At 37.1% G+C, this 17,507-nt stretch overlaps 1 protein-coding gene across 1 annotated transcript; it reads right to left on the bottom strand.

Annotated features, from left to right (window-relative positions):
- Positions 1-1,256: 1,256 nt before the first annotated feature.
- adgrf3b (adhesion G protein-coupled receptor F3b) lies at positions 1,257-14,256 on the bottom strand. Its single transcript, XM_088403968.1, has 16 exons — positions 14,221-14,256; positions 13,523-13,535; positions 13,110-13,265; positions 12,729-12,881; positions 11,590-11,651; positions 10,928-10,986; positions 10,445-10,569; positions 9,232-9,462; positions 8,368-8,595; positions 8,153-8,293; positions 6,733-6,923; positions 6,117-6,302; positions 2,621-3,919; positions 1,518-1,559; positions 1,395-1,424; positions 1,257-1,316 (listed from the first exon to the last, which is right to left on the bottom strand). The coding sequence occupies exons 1-16, from the start codon at positions 14,254-14,256 to the stop codon at positions 1,257-1,259; spliced, it is 3,012 nt and encodes a 1,003-aa protein (XP_088260094.1).
- Positions 14,257-17,507: the final 3,251 nt, after the last annotated feature.

Genomic DNA, 17,507 nt, shown 5'->3' with positions numbered 1-17,507 from the left:
AGGTTTTTAGGTGCGCCTTATAGTGCGTAAAATACGGTATATATATCTATATATTTATATATAGATATATACCGTATTTTTCGGACTATAAGCCGTGACTTTTTCCTCATGTTTAAAGCCTTGCAGCCTATAGTCCAGTGCGGCTTATCTGTTTTTTTTGTTTGTTTTGTTTTGTTTTTTTGCTCGCCACAAGCAAGCAATTGTGTGTATCTGTTCGAGGTGTCAATTTATGGAACAACTACTGTATCAAATAGAACTGAAAAAATGTGAATCAATGGCCGTGCTTGAAAAGAGTTAAAACAATATATAATTAAAAATATGTCTAAAATGTATGTCTAATATGTGTAAAATTGTAGGTAAATTTGTGATGTTTACATTTTATATACAGTACACAGTATATGTGATTTTATTTATGTATTTATGATTATATATACTGTATATATATATATATATATATATATATATATATATATATATATATATATATATATATATATATATATATATATATATAAATATACACAGTATATAGGAGAACTTTGACCTGCAATCATAGTGTGACTAACAGTTTCCCTTCCTTTTCCTTGTTCAGTTTTGTGTCAGTTCTTTCTCACTGCTGCAACACATTGGCAGTTTGTTGTAATTGCATTAGGTGGGGAGGTTACTGTATTTGATGTCACCTTAAATACATTTTATTTGGCACTCTTTAAAGATTAGCTGTGTAGTTTATTCAACTTGAAAAAGTAACTGATAATCTTTGGACTCGTTACTGGAAAACGTAAAAAGTTTGGGATATTGTGTTACCAGTATTGCTGCTTGTGGATAGAAAACATAGAACACACCAGATATCTGTCATAATTATAAAATATATTTTTTTTTAAACAAAATGGTTTTTGATGCAGTCTGGGGCTACCATAAATAATCACTACGATGAAGGGATACGGTAGAAAAACTGCACTTTACTTAGCTTATCAAAATGCCTCGAAATCCCTGTATTCAACTTGCAAATACGTACTGTATACAGTATTGAAAGGAATGACAATGACAATTGTCTCTTGTACTGCCGCCCTATGCTGGACGTAAAGTATATCTTTATTTAGCAATCTGGTGTTGATTTGGAGAAGAATATGAGCAGTTCAGCCACACTTAGTAACAAAACAATATAGCCCAGATTATATAAAAAAAAAAGATACAAAAATTAAAGAGGCAGAAAATGGTGTCAGTCAGGACGAGCATGAAGTGGCCGACCTCAACATTCATTTGCCCTTCCTGCATGAAGATATTTTTTTGACCTCGTTTCGAGTTTTCAAATTCACCTGAGAATATAAGCAGAAAAGCACTTTATATTCCAATTCAAAGGCATAATTCAAAATAAATAAGATTTAAAAGTGTACCATTATGAGCTTCAACAGTTCCTCTCGAACCTGTTACAAACGTACACACACAAATATATTGACTAGGTCCCCTTGGATACAAAATTTGTAGGTTTAATCGATATTTTGAAAAAGTTCACCAACCTTTTTCTCTGCAAAACAGCCTGACAGCAAAATAGAAAGTCCCTGCAAGCCAGTAAGAAAAACAGCAAAATAAATGTAAAATAAATGTAAAATTGTTAGATGATGATTATCATGCCTCAATGTTGCTTTTACATGTAATAACCTTTATTTGTGCGCATGACAGATCTTCCTCTTCCAAAACAGGAAAATTTGGTGCATCTTTATTTACCATGATAAATGGCACCGTTTTGCCACTAAAATGTTTTGCCTTCGTAAAGTGATTCCACAGGAGCATTATAAGTAACTCCAAGCCATGAAGGTCTTTCTTGGTCCGGCTGGAACTTTAAAGGGAGGGAGGAGCTAACTTCTAGTGCTGTTCCTGTCCTTGCTAATCGCAATATACAGTATTAAGAATGAAGTATAAGCAATGATGAATAGGTGGACAAGCAAAGTGGTGCCTTTTCACTATTTTAGCATACATAGACGCAACGTCCAATTTTATCTTTTTTTTTTCTTTTTGAGTTGAAAAATTGCCATGCAATATATTTAAATATGCTTATATCACACAATAATTTGAAAAGTCTTTATTAGATTTTCATTGTATATTTGAATATTTGATAATTAAACTTATAGGAATACAAAGGTATAAAAAAAATTCAATTAACTCAGTGTTTCTCAATTATTTTTTGCAAAGGGCCCCCAGGAGAGTGAAAACATTTTGCAACCCCCCCCTCATCGCGGTGACTATAAATAAAAAAAAAACAATATAAATAAACTTTCGACAAATATTAACTTTTTTAACAGTGTTTATATAGGTTACAAGTTTATTTGAAAAAGAAAAAAAAATGACTTCAAGTGCACCAAGGGGCCCGAATTTTTTTAAAAAAAGTTAATCCTTATTCAAACTAGAAACATTTTTGACCAACTTTTTTTTTCCTCATAATTTTAAAAGTTGAAGGCAGCTTGCAAGATTAGTATTTCAGCCAGAAACCTAAAGTCAAGTCAGCATTTCATGAACCACATAAAATTATGTGGCGGTCCGGATCTGGTCCCCGGGCCTTGAGTTTGACACCCGTGATCTATGGTATTAGGACTGTGGTTAGGTTTGTATGTGTTGAACGTACCTGAAAGGAATTTAGGAAGCAGAAACTGTGGTCCACAAATTTAAAAAACGTCTCACTGGGGTCCAATACGTAGTAAAGATATCCAAAGATCCATGTTAATCCAAAAATTGGTGTCAAAAAAACCACGGCTTTGAGGATACTTTTGGCTGTTTCCTTGTGATCTGCCCTGAAGCCATCGAGGACCGGAGACTTTAACAGAGTGATAATGACAATCACTAAACAACAGAGATTTGTCAAAGTAATAGTTCCTACTGGGATAATAAAAGAATGCAAGGCACTTGTAATATTTTTTCCAGAAACTAGCCAGCATTTGTCATTGTGGTAAGGTGTGTTGCTATTTTTACAATACATGTAGGTGGAAACCACTATGAATATCGGGCAGACATAGCCGACTATGCTGGAGAGTACCGTGAAAACCATTTTGCTAAGTGGTTTGAAGACAAAAATCAGATGGTGAACAAGCACGATGCTCAGACATAGCATCCAGCAAAATGTGGCCAAGAAAAAAAGATGTTTGCAGACAGTCGCAACTTCGCACCATGGGGGATACTTTGGGAGATTAGTTAAGGAGGAAATCAAGAAACTGCAGTGGGCAAGCAAAAGGAACAAGGCGATATTCACCATGGCTGTGTGATAAAAATGGGAAAGGTTTGTTTTGACCACCGCTGACCATACCAGAAACTGACTGAGAAGAAAGATAAGCAAGGAGCAAATGGACACACTCAGACCTACTTTTGTAAGAATATCAACACTTTGTGATGATTTATCACCAAATCCGAAAAGAACTGAGAATGGAGTCAAGTGATCGCACACACACACGGTGTTGTTACTGCTACTACTTATTACTCTGCATCCTTCTTCTGACCATCCTGTGGTGTTCCAGAACACACAGAAAGATTTTCCGGAGATCTCCTGCTCCTTGAAGAAGTCCAAACTAATGTTTAAAGATGACTTATCCTTGTGTTCTAGTGTTGCAGATATTAAAACTGGTGATGGCGTCGTGTTGAGAAAGTTGTTTCGCAATTTGTCCGTCAGATTTTTCACAGCCAGTATTTTCAATGATCCAGGTGACCTGTTCAAAATTACCGTGCTATTGAACATAGTCACTTTACAGTTAGCATCTGGGCAAAAGTTGAGGTCTAAATTGTGAGTAGTTAATGTTTGACCTCTGTTGATTTGGATGTTCTTCACTAAACTTTCCACAGCCCCAAGATACTTTGAAGACAGGTCATTAATAACTGAGGTATTCCCTCCGTCCCAGGGTTGGTCCAACATATTACTTGCTGCTTGTATGAAGTCCTGAAATGCAAAAAAAATAAATAAATTATATATACTGTATATGTCAGGTTCACCTGTTTCACTTTGTGAGAAACTATACACAAAGAAAGAGAAAAGGCATTCTTTTTCAGCTCATGCATGAGATCAGAGAAGGACTGCACAAGTATAATTCTACTGCACTCTAAAGCAGGCTTTCCAAACCTTCTCTTTTTATTTGATTCAGAAGTCCCTTATTTACATGAAGGTTCCAACCTAGAAAAAACAAGGCCGGAACCCAGTGCGCTTGTCCTTTTATATGTTTGTATGATTAGTACATGTGTGGCAAAGCATTCTGGGTGTCAAGACATTCTACAAGACATTTTGTAGATCACAATTGAAGTGGTGTCTGTCTATGGTCCTCTCCAACTTGACGGTTATGAGAGTGCTATTATTTTTTTTTTAAGTGATCCATGTATCAATCTGTTCATCCTTTATTATAATTCGTTCAATGCATTAATGTAGAATAAATAACTGGGATGACTGTGAATCATTTATTTTCCCTCGCCCCCTATTAGCTGTGCTGGCACGGTGTGCTACTTAAAATATACAATGATGCCTCCTACTTCGCAGTCTCAGATATCACGGTCTCAGTACTTCGCGGGTTTTTCCAGGAAAAATTAAAAATATTTCAAAATAAAAAATAATTAAAAAAATGCACAAATATGGAAAAAATTGAAAAAGACAAAAAAGTACATTATATAGTACTGTATTCATCAAATAACTAAGTAATATTAGCTAATAACTATGTTAAGAATTCTTCAAGCGTTAGAGTTTGTGATTTTTTTCTTATTTTGAAATTTATGCTTTTAATTTGTCGGGTCGGGGTGCATTTCCGTTTCCTGTTTTACGTTCTCTGTGCGTCATTCGGCTCGTTAAGGTGACGTAGTGAATGACAACGTAAGATCATATTTATAGTTTATTATCATTTATGTTGATAACGCACGCTACTGCCTATGTTTAGTAAGCGATGAGTGTTTATTCTGTTTATGTGTTCGTGTGTGTAGAGGTTGCACTTTATAGTTAGTAGTTGTTGTTAGTTGTTGCTAACCCGCTAATATCGGCTAAAAATACAGTAAATTCACAGATTAAAGTTCTGCAAGTGTTTATATGTTAGTTTACTGACTTTAAGATTATTGTTGATTTATTATTCAACAGATACTACATGATACACCATACATGAGCCAAAATAAATGTGAAGTTCAAGTGATGATTTGCGTACTCTTTCATCGGAGTCTTGGTGCAGTTAACCAGTCCTGAGAACAAATTCTCAACAAACTAAGTAATAATAGTTATTTAATGAATATACAATACGGTTAATAAGGATAATTTAATGTTAAATAATAGGAGAAAGGAAATAAAATATGCAAAAAAATAATTAAAAAAGGATTGTTTATGGTTACTGCAGCTATATTGGGGCGTACATAGAAATCTAGGAACTGATACCCTACTTCGCGGGTTTTAGACTTCGCGGGGGGTTGACACCCCCCATTAACCGTGAAGTAGGGGGGATCACTGTATATCAAATGATAATAAATAATGTAAATAAATGATTTATACATCAATTCAGGGTATTGTTACATGTATGCTATTGTGGAATGATTACAGCAAAGGAAGCATGGTTGACTTCAACCTCACCATCGACACTCCTCCTACCCCACCGTGCAAAGGTGCTAATGAACATATTTTTTAAATGATCATGGTTTTAATTTGTTTAGTGACAAGATGTGTAGCGTATAAAATTGAGATGGAATTTCCTATCCTGTTGTCACATTTATGAGTGAAGGGGCGGTGTGAATAATGAGGATTGTGGACCGAATTGCTGAGAAGCTCACAGAAACAGGACAAAAACAGGACAGCAAGAATACTACAAAATACAGGTAGGTGGGTAAACATTACAAAAGACAAGTAGGCAGGCATGACAACAATTCCACAAGAACTGAACAAGCATGAACTAAATACACTCACACAAATTAGACAACAAGGAACACCTGGATAAGGGACAATGAAAGCAGGGAGCTGATTGGTTAACACAAGGACAGGTACGCACGCACACACGCACGCACACACACACACACACACACACACACACACACACACACACACACACACACACACACACACAAGGCTACCCAGTTGCCCAACAATATTTTGTTCGTGTTAAGAACTGACAAACACTTACTGATAAGACACTATTCTGCAAAGGGATTTTTTCTGAGGCGTTGGCCATCAACTCAAGAATGTAGATAGATGCCATAAGGTCAGCCATCCTTTCACTTGAATTTGAATTCACCAGAGAACTATTAAGAAGTCCTCTAAAAATACCCATGGCCGCCTCTGGGGTGGCCTCTTGTCCATTCACGAAGTTCTAGAAATGTGAAAACAAACTCATTAAACTACTGTATTCTAGATGTTTGTCATGTTTGTTTGAAAAGGACCACACCATATACACACACACACACACACACACACACACACACACACACACACACACATGTAGGAGCAGGTTTTCACACACGCGTGTGAGTGTGAAAACTTGCTCCTGATTTCCTCCGCCCAACCCTATCTTATCATTTCCAATTATCTTGTACCTCTACCTCTGAGTAGAAAAATAACATAAGTTCATGTAAAGTGAATTGTTCTTTATCCTTATTGTGTTTTGACTGAAGAAAGATGTGTGAAACCTTACATTAAGATACCTTGGCAATAAACGAAACATTTGGATGTTATGATTGTAACAGTATTAGTATAGCTTGATCATCATTATGCTGCTTGTAAAAGCACGAAACATGGGTTACCTCTGCTGCTTTTATAAGGTTAAACAAATGGTTGCTGACACATTTGGAGAAAACTGGCTGCCACTCGTTTCCGTTACAAGTGCGTGACTCATAGCCAACTCTGCCTTCTGGACATGATGGTTTAATCACTGTGTCTCCATCTGGGGTGTTGGGCCACAAATCCCCATCTTCTTTGCAAAATTTCTCACCCTCTTGAAAGAAATATAGGAAGAAATGTAGAAGATCATACATCATATTTCTCCTTATACAAGTCAAGTTTTTTTTTTCCCGCCTCATTCTCAACCCCCATATTAGGGGTGGGCTGACTTATAACCACATAAATCAAACAGACCAATATGTTTCCACATGTCTGTGTTTGAATAACATTAATTAGAAAGTGAAATAAGTAATATGGCATTTACAAGGCTTAAAATGATTATATATATATATATATATATATATATATATATATATATATATATATATATATATATATATATATATATATATATATATATATATATCCCTAATTCGATATAGTCTGTTTTAAAACGTCTGCGCAGAACATCAAAAAAATTCACTTTCATCAAGCGTCGCCTAATTGCCTCTTTGTTGGCAACATTGAGGCTGTATGGATCATTTTTTTTCTGCAGACATGAGGAATTATGAAAAGGAAAAGACAGCCTGACTTGTCCCCTTCAGCCCTTGGATGTGCGCTTGAACAAGCCGGCATGGATGTCAGCAGACGGGAGGCAGAAGCAGCGAATGGCAACCTTCCACGCTCTGATCTCACAATAGTTGTCACTTGGGTAAAGAACGTCCCAAGTAAGATAATCAGAAAATTCTCTCCGAGGACCTACATCTCAAACAAATTTGATGGGTTAGAGGATGACTTTCCGTGGAAGAGTAACAAGGATGTTTGGAGGAAGGAGGAGTAAGATAAGGATTTCTGGGATTTAAATGGGAGGAGCTATTTGGCCTGATAGTGATGATGACTTTTAGGGCTTTTGGACAAATCAATATTGAATATTCAGCTGTGTCAAAAAAAATTGAAACTTTAAATAATTTTATTGTTGCAACTTTAGTTTCAGCATTTACGTCTACATGCATTTGCTCCTGCCACCCCCCCCAACCACGACGTTATTCAATATACGATGAAAAAATACATCTATATGAACCGTTATTTCAGCATTTTAATAGCACCAGCCATGTGTTATAATTGGACAGCCATGATCTATGTAACCACTTAAGTCAGAAGTAGACTTATCATTGTGAGTTTTTTAAAATTGACCGTAATAAAGGGTGGGTCGACTTATAAGCGAGGTCGACTTGTATTCGGACCAATACGGTAGGAAACAATTATTTAGATAATTAGACATTTATGAAAGGAACAAAAAAAACTTATGTGGAAAGAAAGACTGAAAAAATGAATATTGCGTACCATAAATCACAGGAATTTTCAATCTTGCAGTTTTATGTTGACCTTTGACATTTTCAAAGGTGACAGTCACAAAATGTCCTTCAATAGCTTTCTGGCAACTGATTACAGCTTTGAAATAGTAGACCGATGAATCTGAATTAGCTGTAGAAGAAGAAAAAACATGTCAGTTACAGGTTTATGCACCTTATAATATAATATAATATGTTTCAGCTTACGTTGCCTTTCATGTCCATCTTTGTATCGCCACCAGACTTTGTAGGTGTCGCTGTTATCGATAGTGGCAGTTATAAGAGCTGTAACATTTTCAGAGCTTTGTCTGTTCGAGCAGTCCACAGTAACTGGTTTGGCTCTCATGCTGATATTTTCAGGCAGGGATGCCACTCTTAGATTTGTCGTCGCGGTATGCTTAAATGACCCACTAGTGAATTCACATTCATACATGCCTGCAATAAACAATAGGAAGACTTGGAAAATGGCTGCAAGTAAATGTGTCATTTACTAGACAGAAAGTCTTGACAATGCAAAAACTTTTTTTGGAAATCAAATTACAAACCGCTTCAAAAAATAAATTCCTAGTCATTCCCTGGTTGGTGACGCTATTAGGGCTATCCGCTAGCCTGCCTTTTCTCTAGGCCTTTCCACCATCAAGCACTGCTCAGGAGCAGACTGGTGCCAATTCAGGAGCAGACTGGTGCCAATTCAGGAGCAGACTGGTGCCAATTCAGAAGCATCCTGAGATTTTGCAAGGAGCGCATACAGGCACACAGATGCCATACACACCAGTGCCCTATTTTATTATTTGTCTTTCGGAATTCACAGAAAGTGAATGTTGGAACATGCTATACTGTGCTATACTTTATTATGTGTGGCAGTTACTTAGAGAATTCGAAATCAGGACTTTTCTGTTGGAATATTTGATACATGGAAGAAAATTCAATCATGCACCAATAATTTGAAACAATGACAAAATGGATGGATGCATGGTTGGTTTATTCCAAAATACATTTACAAAAGTACGTGGAAGTCATGCTAATCTATCAGAGGTTAATGACATTGTCATAAGAAATCTCCCAACTCACCTGCCCAGAGGCTTGTTGCTTTATGAATTGTGACGGCAGTGCAAGATTTATATTCTTTTGTGGCACAGTTTGAATCAAGGGTGACCACACTGCTATTGTTAAGATCAAAACTCTCATTCAGCCTGCTGATTTTCCAGCGAGAGCTCTCCGATGCCTCTTCTAGAGTGCATTTCAGACTAAATGCAGACATATATGAAACAAAAGGTTCTGTTGACTCTATGGTGACCATGCCTAAGAGAAAGAAAACACATAAATATTAGCAAAGGCCGGCAGTTTACATGTTTTTGCTGGTTTGTCATTTACAGTCCTGGCGGTACGTGATCCCTTGTTGTCGTCGTTGGTCCATCGTTTTTGGAAGTTTACCCAAATTGTAATTGTCGGTCCTTCAGTCAAATGTTACAACACTTCCGTCATCACTTCCAATATTTCCGTCATCACTTCCTTCAAGAAAGTCATCCCCAGTGCCCCCAGCCCTCGAAAAAAATAAAGCACTTGCCAAAGAAAACAACAATCAAACCTAAAATCAACACTCAGACCTAAAAGCCCAAGACCCAAAGATGAAATCTTAAGGCTTCCTTTTCCTACAATCACTCAATCATCCTAAGGTGGGCAAACCTTAGAAAAAATATACTAAAACCAAACAAGTACCGCTGTAAATTGGCCTGAAGGATTCCCCTGGCACCAGTCTGCAATAAGCAGTCATGTCCCCTCTATCAGCCTTCAGTGCCTGCAGTCCATCCATCTAACCATCCATTTTAACCACTTGAAAAAAGATTTTAATTGACGGTTATCTAAAACAAAGTTTAAATTTAACCACGTGAAGTGTCACATACACCACAAGTAATAAGCAATGTTTTCCTGACCTTAATTTAACAAATGATGCCTTTTTGAGGCCGAATTTGAAAACTTCTATCTTGCATTTCCTGGCTAAGAGCCGATCAGAGATTGTCATTTAACGAAATGCCGATTTGAATTAAAATGCATCCCAGAATGCTTTGCTCAGACCTCCATGGCTAGATAATATAAAGTAGGCAGGGCGATCACAGATTATTGATGTGCTCACCATGTTAGCCGTTTAAGAACTTAACTGGACTCTTCAGAAACTGACTTGCAACTTCGAGAATATTTGAGTAAATCTTCAGCACAAAGAAACACCAAACCATCGCAAACATCATTAGATATGAACAAACATCAACAACAAACTTTTACTTGCCTATAGAGCTGATTTTGAAAACAGCTCCAAGATTGGCTTCCAAAATTGACACAATGCCTTGGAGTTTCGCCATTTCAAATTTGACTCTAAGTTCCACCTCAAATTCCAAAGAGTCGTTGAATTGCCTTAAAGATTGAGAAAAGCTCAAAAACACAAAGTTGATGGTAGCAGCAACATTTTCATTTTTTAAGATATTTTAAGGTTTGGGCTTTCCAAAAAACAGTACATATCAGATATATCAAAATATACAGTATTTATAAAAGAAGAAAAGAAAATCTACATATATATACATATAAAATTATGCATTTGCAAAAATAAACCACATGAAAATGCAGATCTTAAATTCTTCAGAAAGCAGGAATATTGATATTTGATACCAATCCACAAGTACCGCATTGTAACAGACAACAGTATGATATGTCACAAAGTAGCTATTTCAAACAAAAACAAAATTGAACCTTTTTTTTTTTTTTAGTACAATACCTCAAGCTCTTAATGTTCAGGTGCTCCAAACTATTAAGTCCTTGAAAGGCACTTTCAAGCTTTAAAAAAAAAAAAGGGGAGGGGGGTGAGTAAAATTTCATAATAGGCACCCACGCACGCACACATCCATACACACGCACACTTACACACGTATACAATTCCTATTTAGCGGCTAATATGCTAGATTCATATTAACTTGTTGGGACAATGTGTCCCACAGTTTTAAAAAAAATGGCAGTGGGTATAGAAATGGTAACTGAAATGGTATCCCAGCGCTTCACATTACACACCAATCTACACATTCTAGTGGCATTTAACAACTTTTCCATGCACAACAAGCTAGTGCTGGGCCCACTGTCAACAAGGTAGCTTGCCTTGTACAATTTCTCCTCAATTAAACTTCTAGTACTGCGGAAACACTTTGATAATATGCGCTGTATTAGTGTCTTACTATAGATTACATTGATTACTATAGTATGTGTTGTCGGTGTTTGATGGTCATTTTCACTTCTCTAGCACGTTTGCATTATTCTTATTCTTTTTCTTCTTATTATTATTATTGTTATTATTATCCCTATCATCCCTAATATATAATATATAAGAATAAGTATATAAGAAAATATAAGAATGTGATTAAACTCAATGCAGATGAAATTATGTACCTGTTTAGTTTTGTTTGAATCCCATGTGGTTCCCTTTAGTGTTGAAATTCCATTGAGGTGGACTGTGGAGATGACAAGAGGGATTTTGTTCAGTTCTGACCTCACTCGTTGTATTTCTGCCTAACATGTCCTCCTTGTCTTCTATTCACAAAGACTGCACCGCATAAAAGAGTGAGTATAGTCTATCGCAGTAAATAATGGTGAAATGCTAGTTTTCACAAGAACAGGTCAAGGTTTTATGAGGGCAGCAGATTGACTCTCAAACTGATAGTTTTGTCATAAATCTATTTACAGTGGACCCTCGGTTTACGACGGTACTGTCTTATGTTTTTTGTTTGTTTTTCACTTCAGGACATGGACTGCAACATTCTTTGTCCCCTCTCTATGGCATTTTTTACCGCTTTACAACATCAACAATTGTATAGACCTTAGGGGTCGGCTATGTTTATGGTATTTTGCCTCCATCTTCCGGCATTTTTAGGTCATTGCTCATTTTTTGGTCTCGTCAAACTGCCTGCGCTGCTCTTCTGCTATTGGTCGGCGTTACGGTGTCACTAAGATGCCGACACGCTAAGGACTTGATCTTAGTGTGAGTGCATACAATATCATATTTATTGTGCATTTTAGTCATTAATTCAAACTTTAATTGGTTAGCTACGGGGCCCAAGATTGCTAGTGATGTTAAAGTGAGAACCTAGGTTTTGTAACCACTCACAATAGAACAAAGCTTTACCGTTCCGCCATTTTGAAACGAGTGAGGCCGACCATTAGCAGACCAGCATCTCTGTGAGGAGACCCTGACCAATAGCAGACTGGCATTGTAGTGACGTGTTGCATGGAGGCAGTTAGGCAACAGAACAGAAAGTAAGTGCAATTACCTAAAAACGCCTGCAGATGGAGGTAAGACAACACAAATACAGCAAACAGTTGTTTTTTGTTGCAAAGCTAAAAAACTTAGTATTCCACATCGCAACATGAAAAATACATACGCCAGGGACGCTGTAACACGGGGTCCACTATATATATATATATATATATATATATATATATATATATATATATATATATATATATATATATATATATATATATTTTTTTTTTTTTTAAATAATCAAGTTGCAACTCCTGTTATCTGTTACCTTGGACCTTTTCAATGCAGACTGATGAGAATGTCAAAACATTGTGTTTGCATGTCACTTCACTGCAGCAGTTTAGATTGTAGCACACCTCCTTGCTCCAAGTGTACCCATCAGAGCAGTTGCACGTGTATTCCTCTTCAATAACTTTGCATTCTTGAATGGGAAACACAGGATGCTTTTTCATACGGAGTACAATGTATAATAAGCAAAATATGAATGATATACTTTCTGAGTTTTTTTCATCCAAGTATCAACTGATTGATACTGCATTGGGACAGTTGGTGTTGGTTCCTCTTTCCAGGATTATTTGTATATTATGATGTAGGGTTAGGTAGCTTGTCATGCGGCAGAAGAAGCTAATCAGTAACTTGCATGATGTACCTGCAACTATTTCACTTTTATCGATCATCACTGTGTGGAACGTTCCATTCCCATCAGTCACTTGAAGATTGGTTGATTGGTTCAAGGCTGACAGGATGGTCTGGGCTGAGCATGTGACATTACTTTCCACCAACATTTCAGCAATGTAGGATATCCCTAGAGAAACATCAGTAACATTTTTTTTTAATTAAATACCCCAATTAATACAAAATATAGTCATCTCGTTTCATTGATAAAGAGCCTCAGAACAGTAAGGCTGCTGGGTTGGGAAAGCCAATGATGCAATTGGAAATATTAACTTGAACTTGGTCGCTGCACAACAAATTTGAAAATATGTGTATGCGTATATGTGTATATCTGTAATATGAGCAGTTAAATGTGTAAATGAAATTTGAAGGGGTAGTAATACATACCAGCAGCATCAGCCTGCAAATCACAAGAACAAACATTCGATTTATTTATAAAATACTTCTCCACTATTTGTTTTCCATATATTAAAAATATGCTGTGTACTGCATGCAATGAAATCAATATATCTTGTCATTGTGATGTATACAAAATGTTACTTTGTGATTCTGAGATCCACTGTAATGGAACATGATTTACACAACCATACATATAGAGTAGAGAAAAGGGCAGTTAAAGTAACTTAATAGAATTCAGAGATGTTTGTAAATAGAGTACATTGATTGAAATTTGAAGAGAAATGCTGAAAATGTGTCAAGATTGACGACTATGTAATACTAGTCAGCCATGCAGATACAGTGTAGCATCAAACTGTTTTTATGCCAAATCACAGCTCAGTATGTTGTTTTAATTTAGTCATGTGACATTGGTAAGCTGAACTATTAATGGCCAGTAGCTGTGCCCTTAGCAACTGTGATATTAATTTCAGACGAGACAAAAAAATGAGCAGGTTACGCTGCTTAATTTATTTTTAACAAACGCATAGTTAATCTGAATACTGTGTTCAGACTTGTGGAGTTGCATGGAACATTTTATTGTACAGAAAATGTTTGAGTTGACCACCCCTTCAAGTTAACAGTAATGTAAGTTCATAGCAGTCAATACTGGAAACATCACACAGTAAAATGTGAAGAAGCATCATTACCTGCGTGTATAAAGATCCCATCAGGTACACTAACATGGTGCAAAACATTGTGTCCCTAATGGAAAAATCAACATTCAGTAAACCATACATCACAATAAAAGGAATAGGAGAGACCAAGGCTCGTTGTCACATGAGTAAGTTGTCACATGACTATTCTCCACCAAAGAATGCACGCATTAACATATTGAATACGTTTTCTTCCTTTTTATGATCACCGGTGCTATTTTAGGCCTTGTCTACACGTAACCAGGGCTAGTTAAACCTGGATAATTCTCCCCTCTTCATGTGTAAAACAATCCATCCATATAAGCTTTGTTTATTTTGAAAAATATGAGTCTATAGCAAATAGATGGATAAATGGATGCTTCTAGCCGAATCCACATAGTGTAGTTTTATTCATTTCCAAGCATGCCAAGCCGCTAGATGGCAGTAATTTGACCAAATTCTGTCCAATTGCAAATAGGTTTTGCATCCAAACGTCACCGGCGTCAGGATTACTTTATCTCTAAGAGAGAGCCTGGACACTCTGCAGAGAAAGCTCATTTCGGTCGCTTGTATTCTGGATCTCATTCTTTCAGTCAGGACTCAAAGCTCATGACCATAGGTGAGGGCAGGAACATAGATAGACCAGTAAGTAGAGAGCTTCGCCTTCCAGGTTAGCTCTTTCTTTCCCGTGACAAACCAGTACAGAGTCCACACCACAGCAGATGCTAACTAACCCGCCTATTGATCTCCCCTTCCATCCTACCCTCAATTATGAGCAAGACCCCAAGATACTTGAACTTCTCTACTTGGGGCAGGACCTTATCCCTAACCTTGAGAGGGCACTCCACCCTCTTCTGACAGAGGACCATAGTCTCAGATTTGGAGGTGCTGTTCTTCATCCCAGCTGCTTCACACTCAGCTTGCAAACCTCTCCAGTGAGGGTTGGCGGTCATAGCCCAAGGAAGCCAACAACACCACATCATCCACAAGTAGAGGATGCAATGCTAAGAGCCAGAAACTGGATGCCCCCAATGCTTCGGCTGCACCGAAATTCTATTCATAAAAGTAATGACCAGAACTGGTGGCAAAGGGCAGCCTTGACGGACTCCAACCCTCACTGGAAACAGATTCGACTTAGTGCCAGCAATGCGGACCAAACTATGACAAGTGTGGTACGGGGACCAAACAGCTTTTATCAGGGGGTTCGCTACCGGGCCCTCCCAAAGCACTCCCTACAGAACTCCCCGAGGGACACGGTAAAACACCTTTTCCAAGTCGACAAAACACATGTAGACTGGTTAGGCATGCACCCTCGAGGATCCTGCCAAAGGTATAGAACTGGTCAAGGGTTCCACGGCCGGGATGAAAGTCACACTGCTCTTCCTGTAAGCAAGGTTCGTCCAGCTGATGGAACCTCCTCTACAGCACCCCTGAAAAGACCTTACTGGAGAAGATGAGGATTGTGATTCCTCTATAGTTGGAACACATCCTCCAGTCCCTCTTCATAAGAAGACCACCACCCCAGTCTGACAAACAAGAAGCGCTGCCCCCAATGCCCACACGATTTTGCCGAAACATGTCAACCAGATCAACCTTACAACATTCAGAGCCCTCAGGAACTTTGGGCGGCTGTCATCACGGGCCCTTGCCACAAAGGTTTTATTTTTTTTACCACTTCACTGACTTCATTGGAGCCATCATTGGAGTCTGGACCCTCACTGTTTGCCATGGCTGACACTACCAGGGGCATAAAGTGGGCATCCATGTTTATTCTCAAACACAAGTCAAGCATGTGACGTCAGAGCATTTTCGTCGCAGAGTCATGGTATAAAATTCCGGTTTATAATTGCGGATCTAGGGAATTTGGCAAATCTCCACTTTGGTCATAGTTTTTAGAGATTTTTTTTTTCTAATGAAAAAAATTAAGGGCAAACCTGAGACATTTACCACCCTTTTATAAGAACCCAGGCTACGTGTAGACTATTCCCTAAACTACTTTATTTCAGTGAAATGTATTCACTCCTATTGACCACCACAAATATTGAATTAAGCAGGCCATAGCTCATGCTTTGTCAACTTGGTTGCGTTTTTTTCCTCATGAATTTTACTGTACTTTTATGATAGACTTAGCCTAGTTTGCATTTACGTCAGTGTTATAACCACATTATAAAATGCAAATACAAATCTTACAGAGAAACATAGAGCTACTGAATTATTATTCAAAGAGTTAGCTACAAAAAGGATACATTAATTGATTGAAATCATTTATTGATTTGTGTGGTTGTGTTGGTTAATTGGAAAACAACTAATGATGACCTTTGATCAAACATATTCTAGAGAATAGAACCACACTGTTCATAATTCACCTTTGTTTGCCTTTTGAAATGATATAAAGAAACATTTAATAAATTACAATGAATTGTCATTTTTCTTGTTATTAAATCAAGCAAGTGCATGTATGAGCTTCATGAAGAATATATTATTAACTGTATTTACTAGCTTGTGCTTTACTTTGTGGAAATAATCAATTGGGATAAATTATTACTATACAGATTTTGTTTTTCCTCCTCGCTGTAGCGATATTAAAATACTATTTTGGGCACAATACTACAAATCGATATGACTGTTTTTAACATTTTAACATGCAGGTAAGTAAATTGCATTAATTGACAAAAAATATTGAGTCAAAAGACACTTCTTACCTTTCAGCTGCAACTGGTGAAGGGAAGCATACTCTGGATGCACTGTGCCTCCAGATTTGAAAATAAAAAAAATCCACTGGGTAGGGGCGGGCGGTCTGCATTACCTTTGTACTAAAGCTCTATCGAAAATTTGCATGTTTCACGACAAAGGTTCATACAGGCAGAGAGCATTTCATTTTTACGAGGAATTCATGTTCGTCTACCAAAACATTCAACAGTCTAAATGATACCACACAGAACCATAACCCAAATGATATCACTTCAATTTTTTCTTGACGCTTTTTGCCACACACACACAAATCAAGATGAGAACGAAGGACATATATATATATATATATATATATATATATATATATATATATATATATATATATATATATATATATATATATATATATATATATACCATATTTTCCGCACTAAAAGGTGCACATAAAAGCCTTATCATTTGAAAAAGCTGATGGTGCACCTTATAATCAGGTGCGCCTTATATATGGATCAATATTGAGATCGGGATACGTAGATGGGGAACGAACTGATAAAGTAAGCTTTTCCTGGTTCTTTTTTGTGTTTACAGTTGAACAAGGTTGGTCATATTGG

The sequence above is a fragment of the Hippichthys cyanospilos genome, chromosome 20 (genome assembly GCF_059441005.1).
Source record: "Hippichthys cyanospilos isolate Australia breed blue-spotted pipefish chromosome 20, RoL_Hcya_1.0, whole genome shotgun sequence".
NCBI classification, from domain to species: Eukaryota; Metazoa; Chordata; class Actinopteri; order Syngnathiformes; family Syngnathidae; genus Hippichthys; species Hippichthys cyanospilos.
Note: the sequence above shows the minus strand (reverse complement) of the source record. Positions and strands in the feature narration are given on the sequence as shown.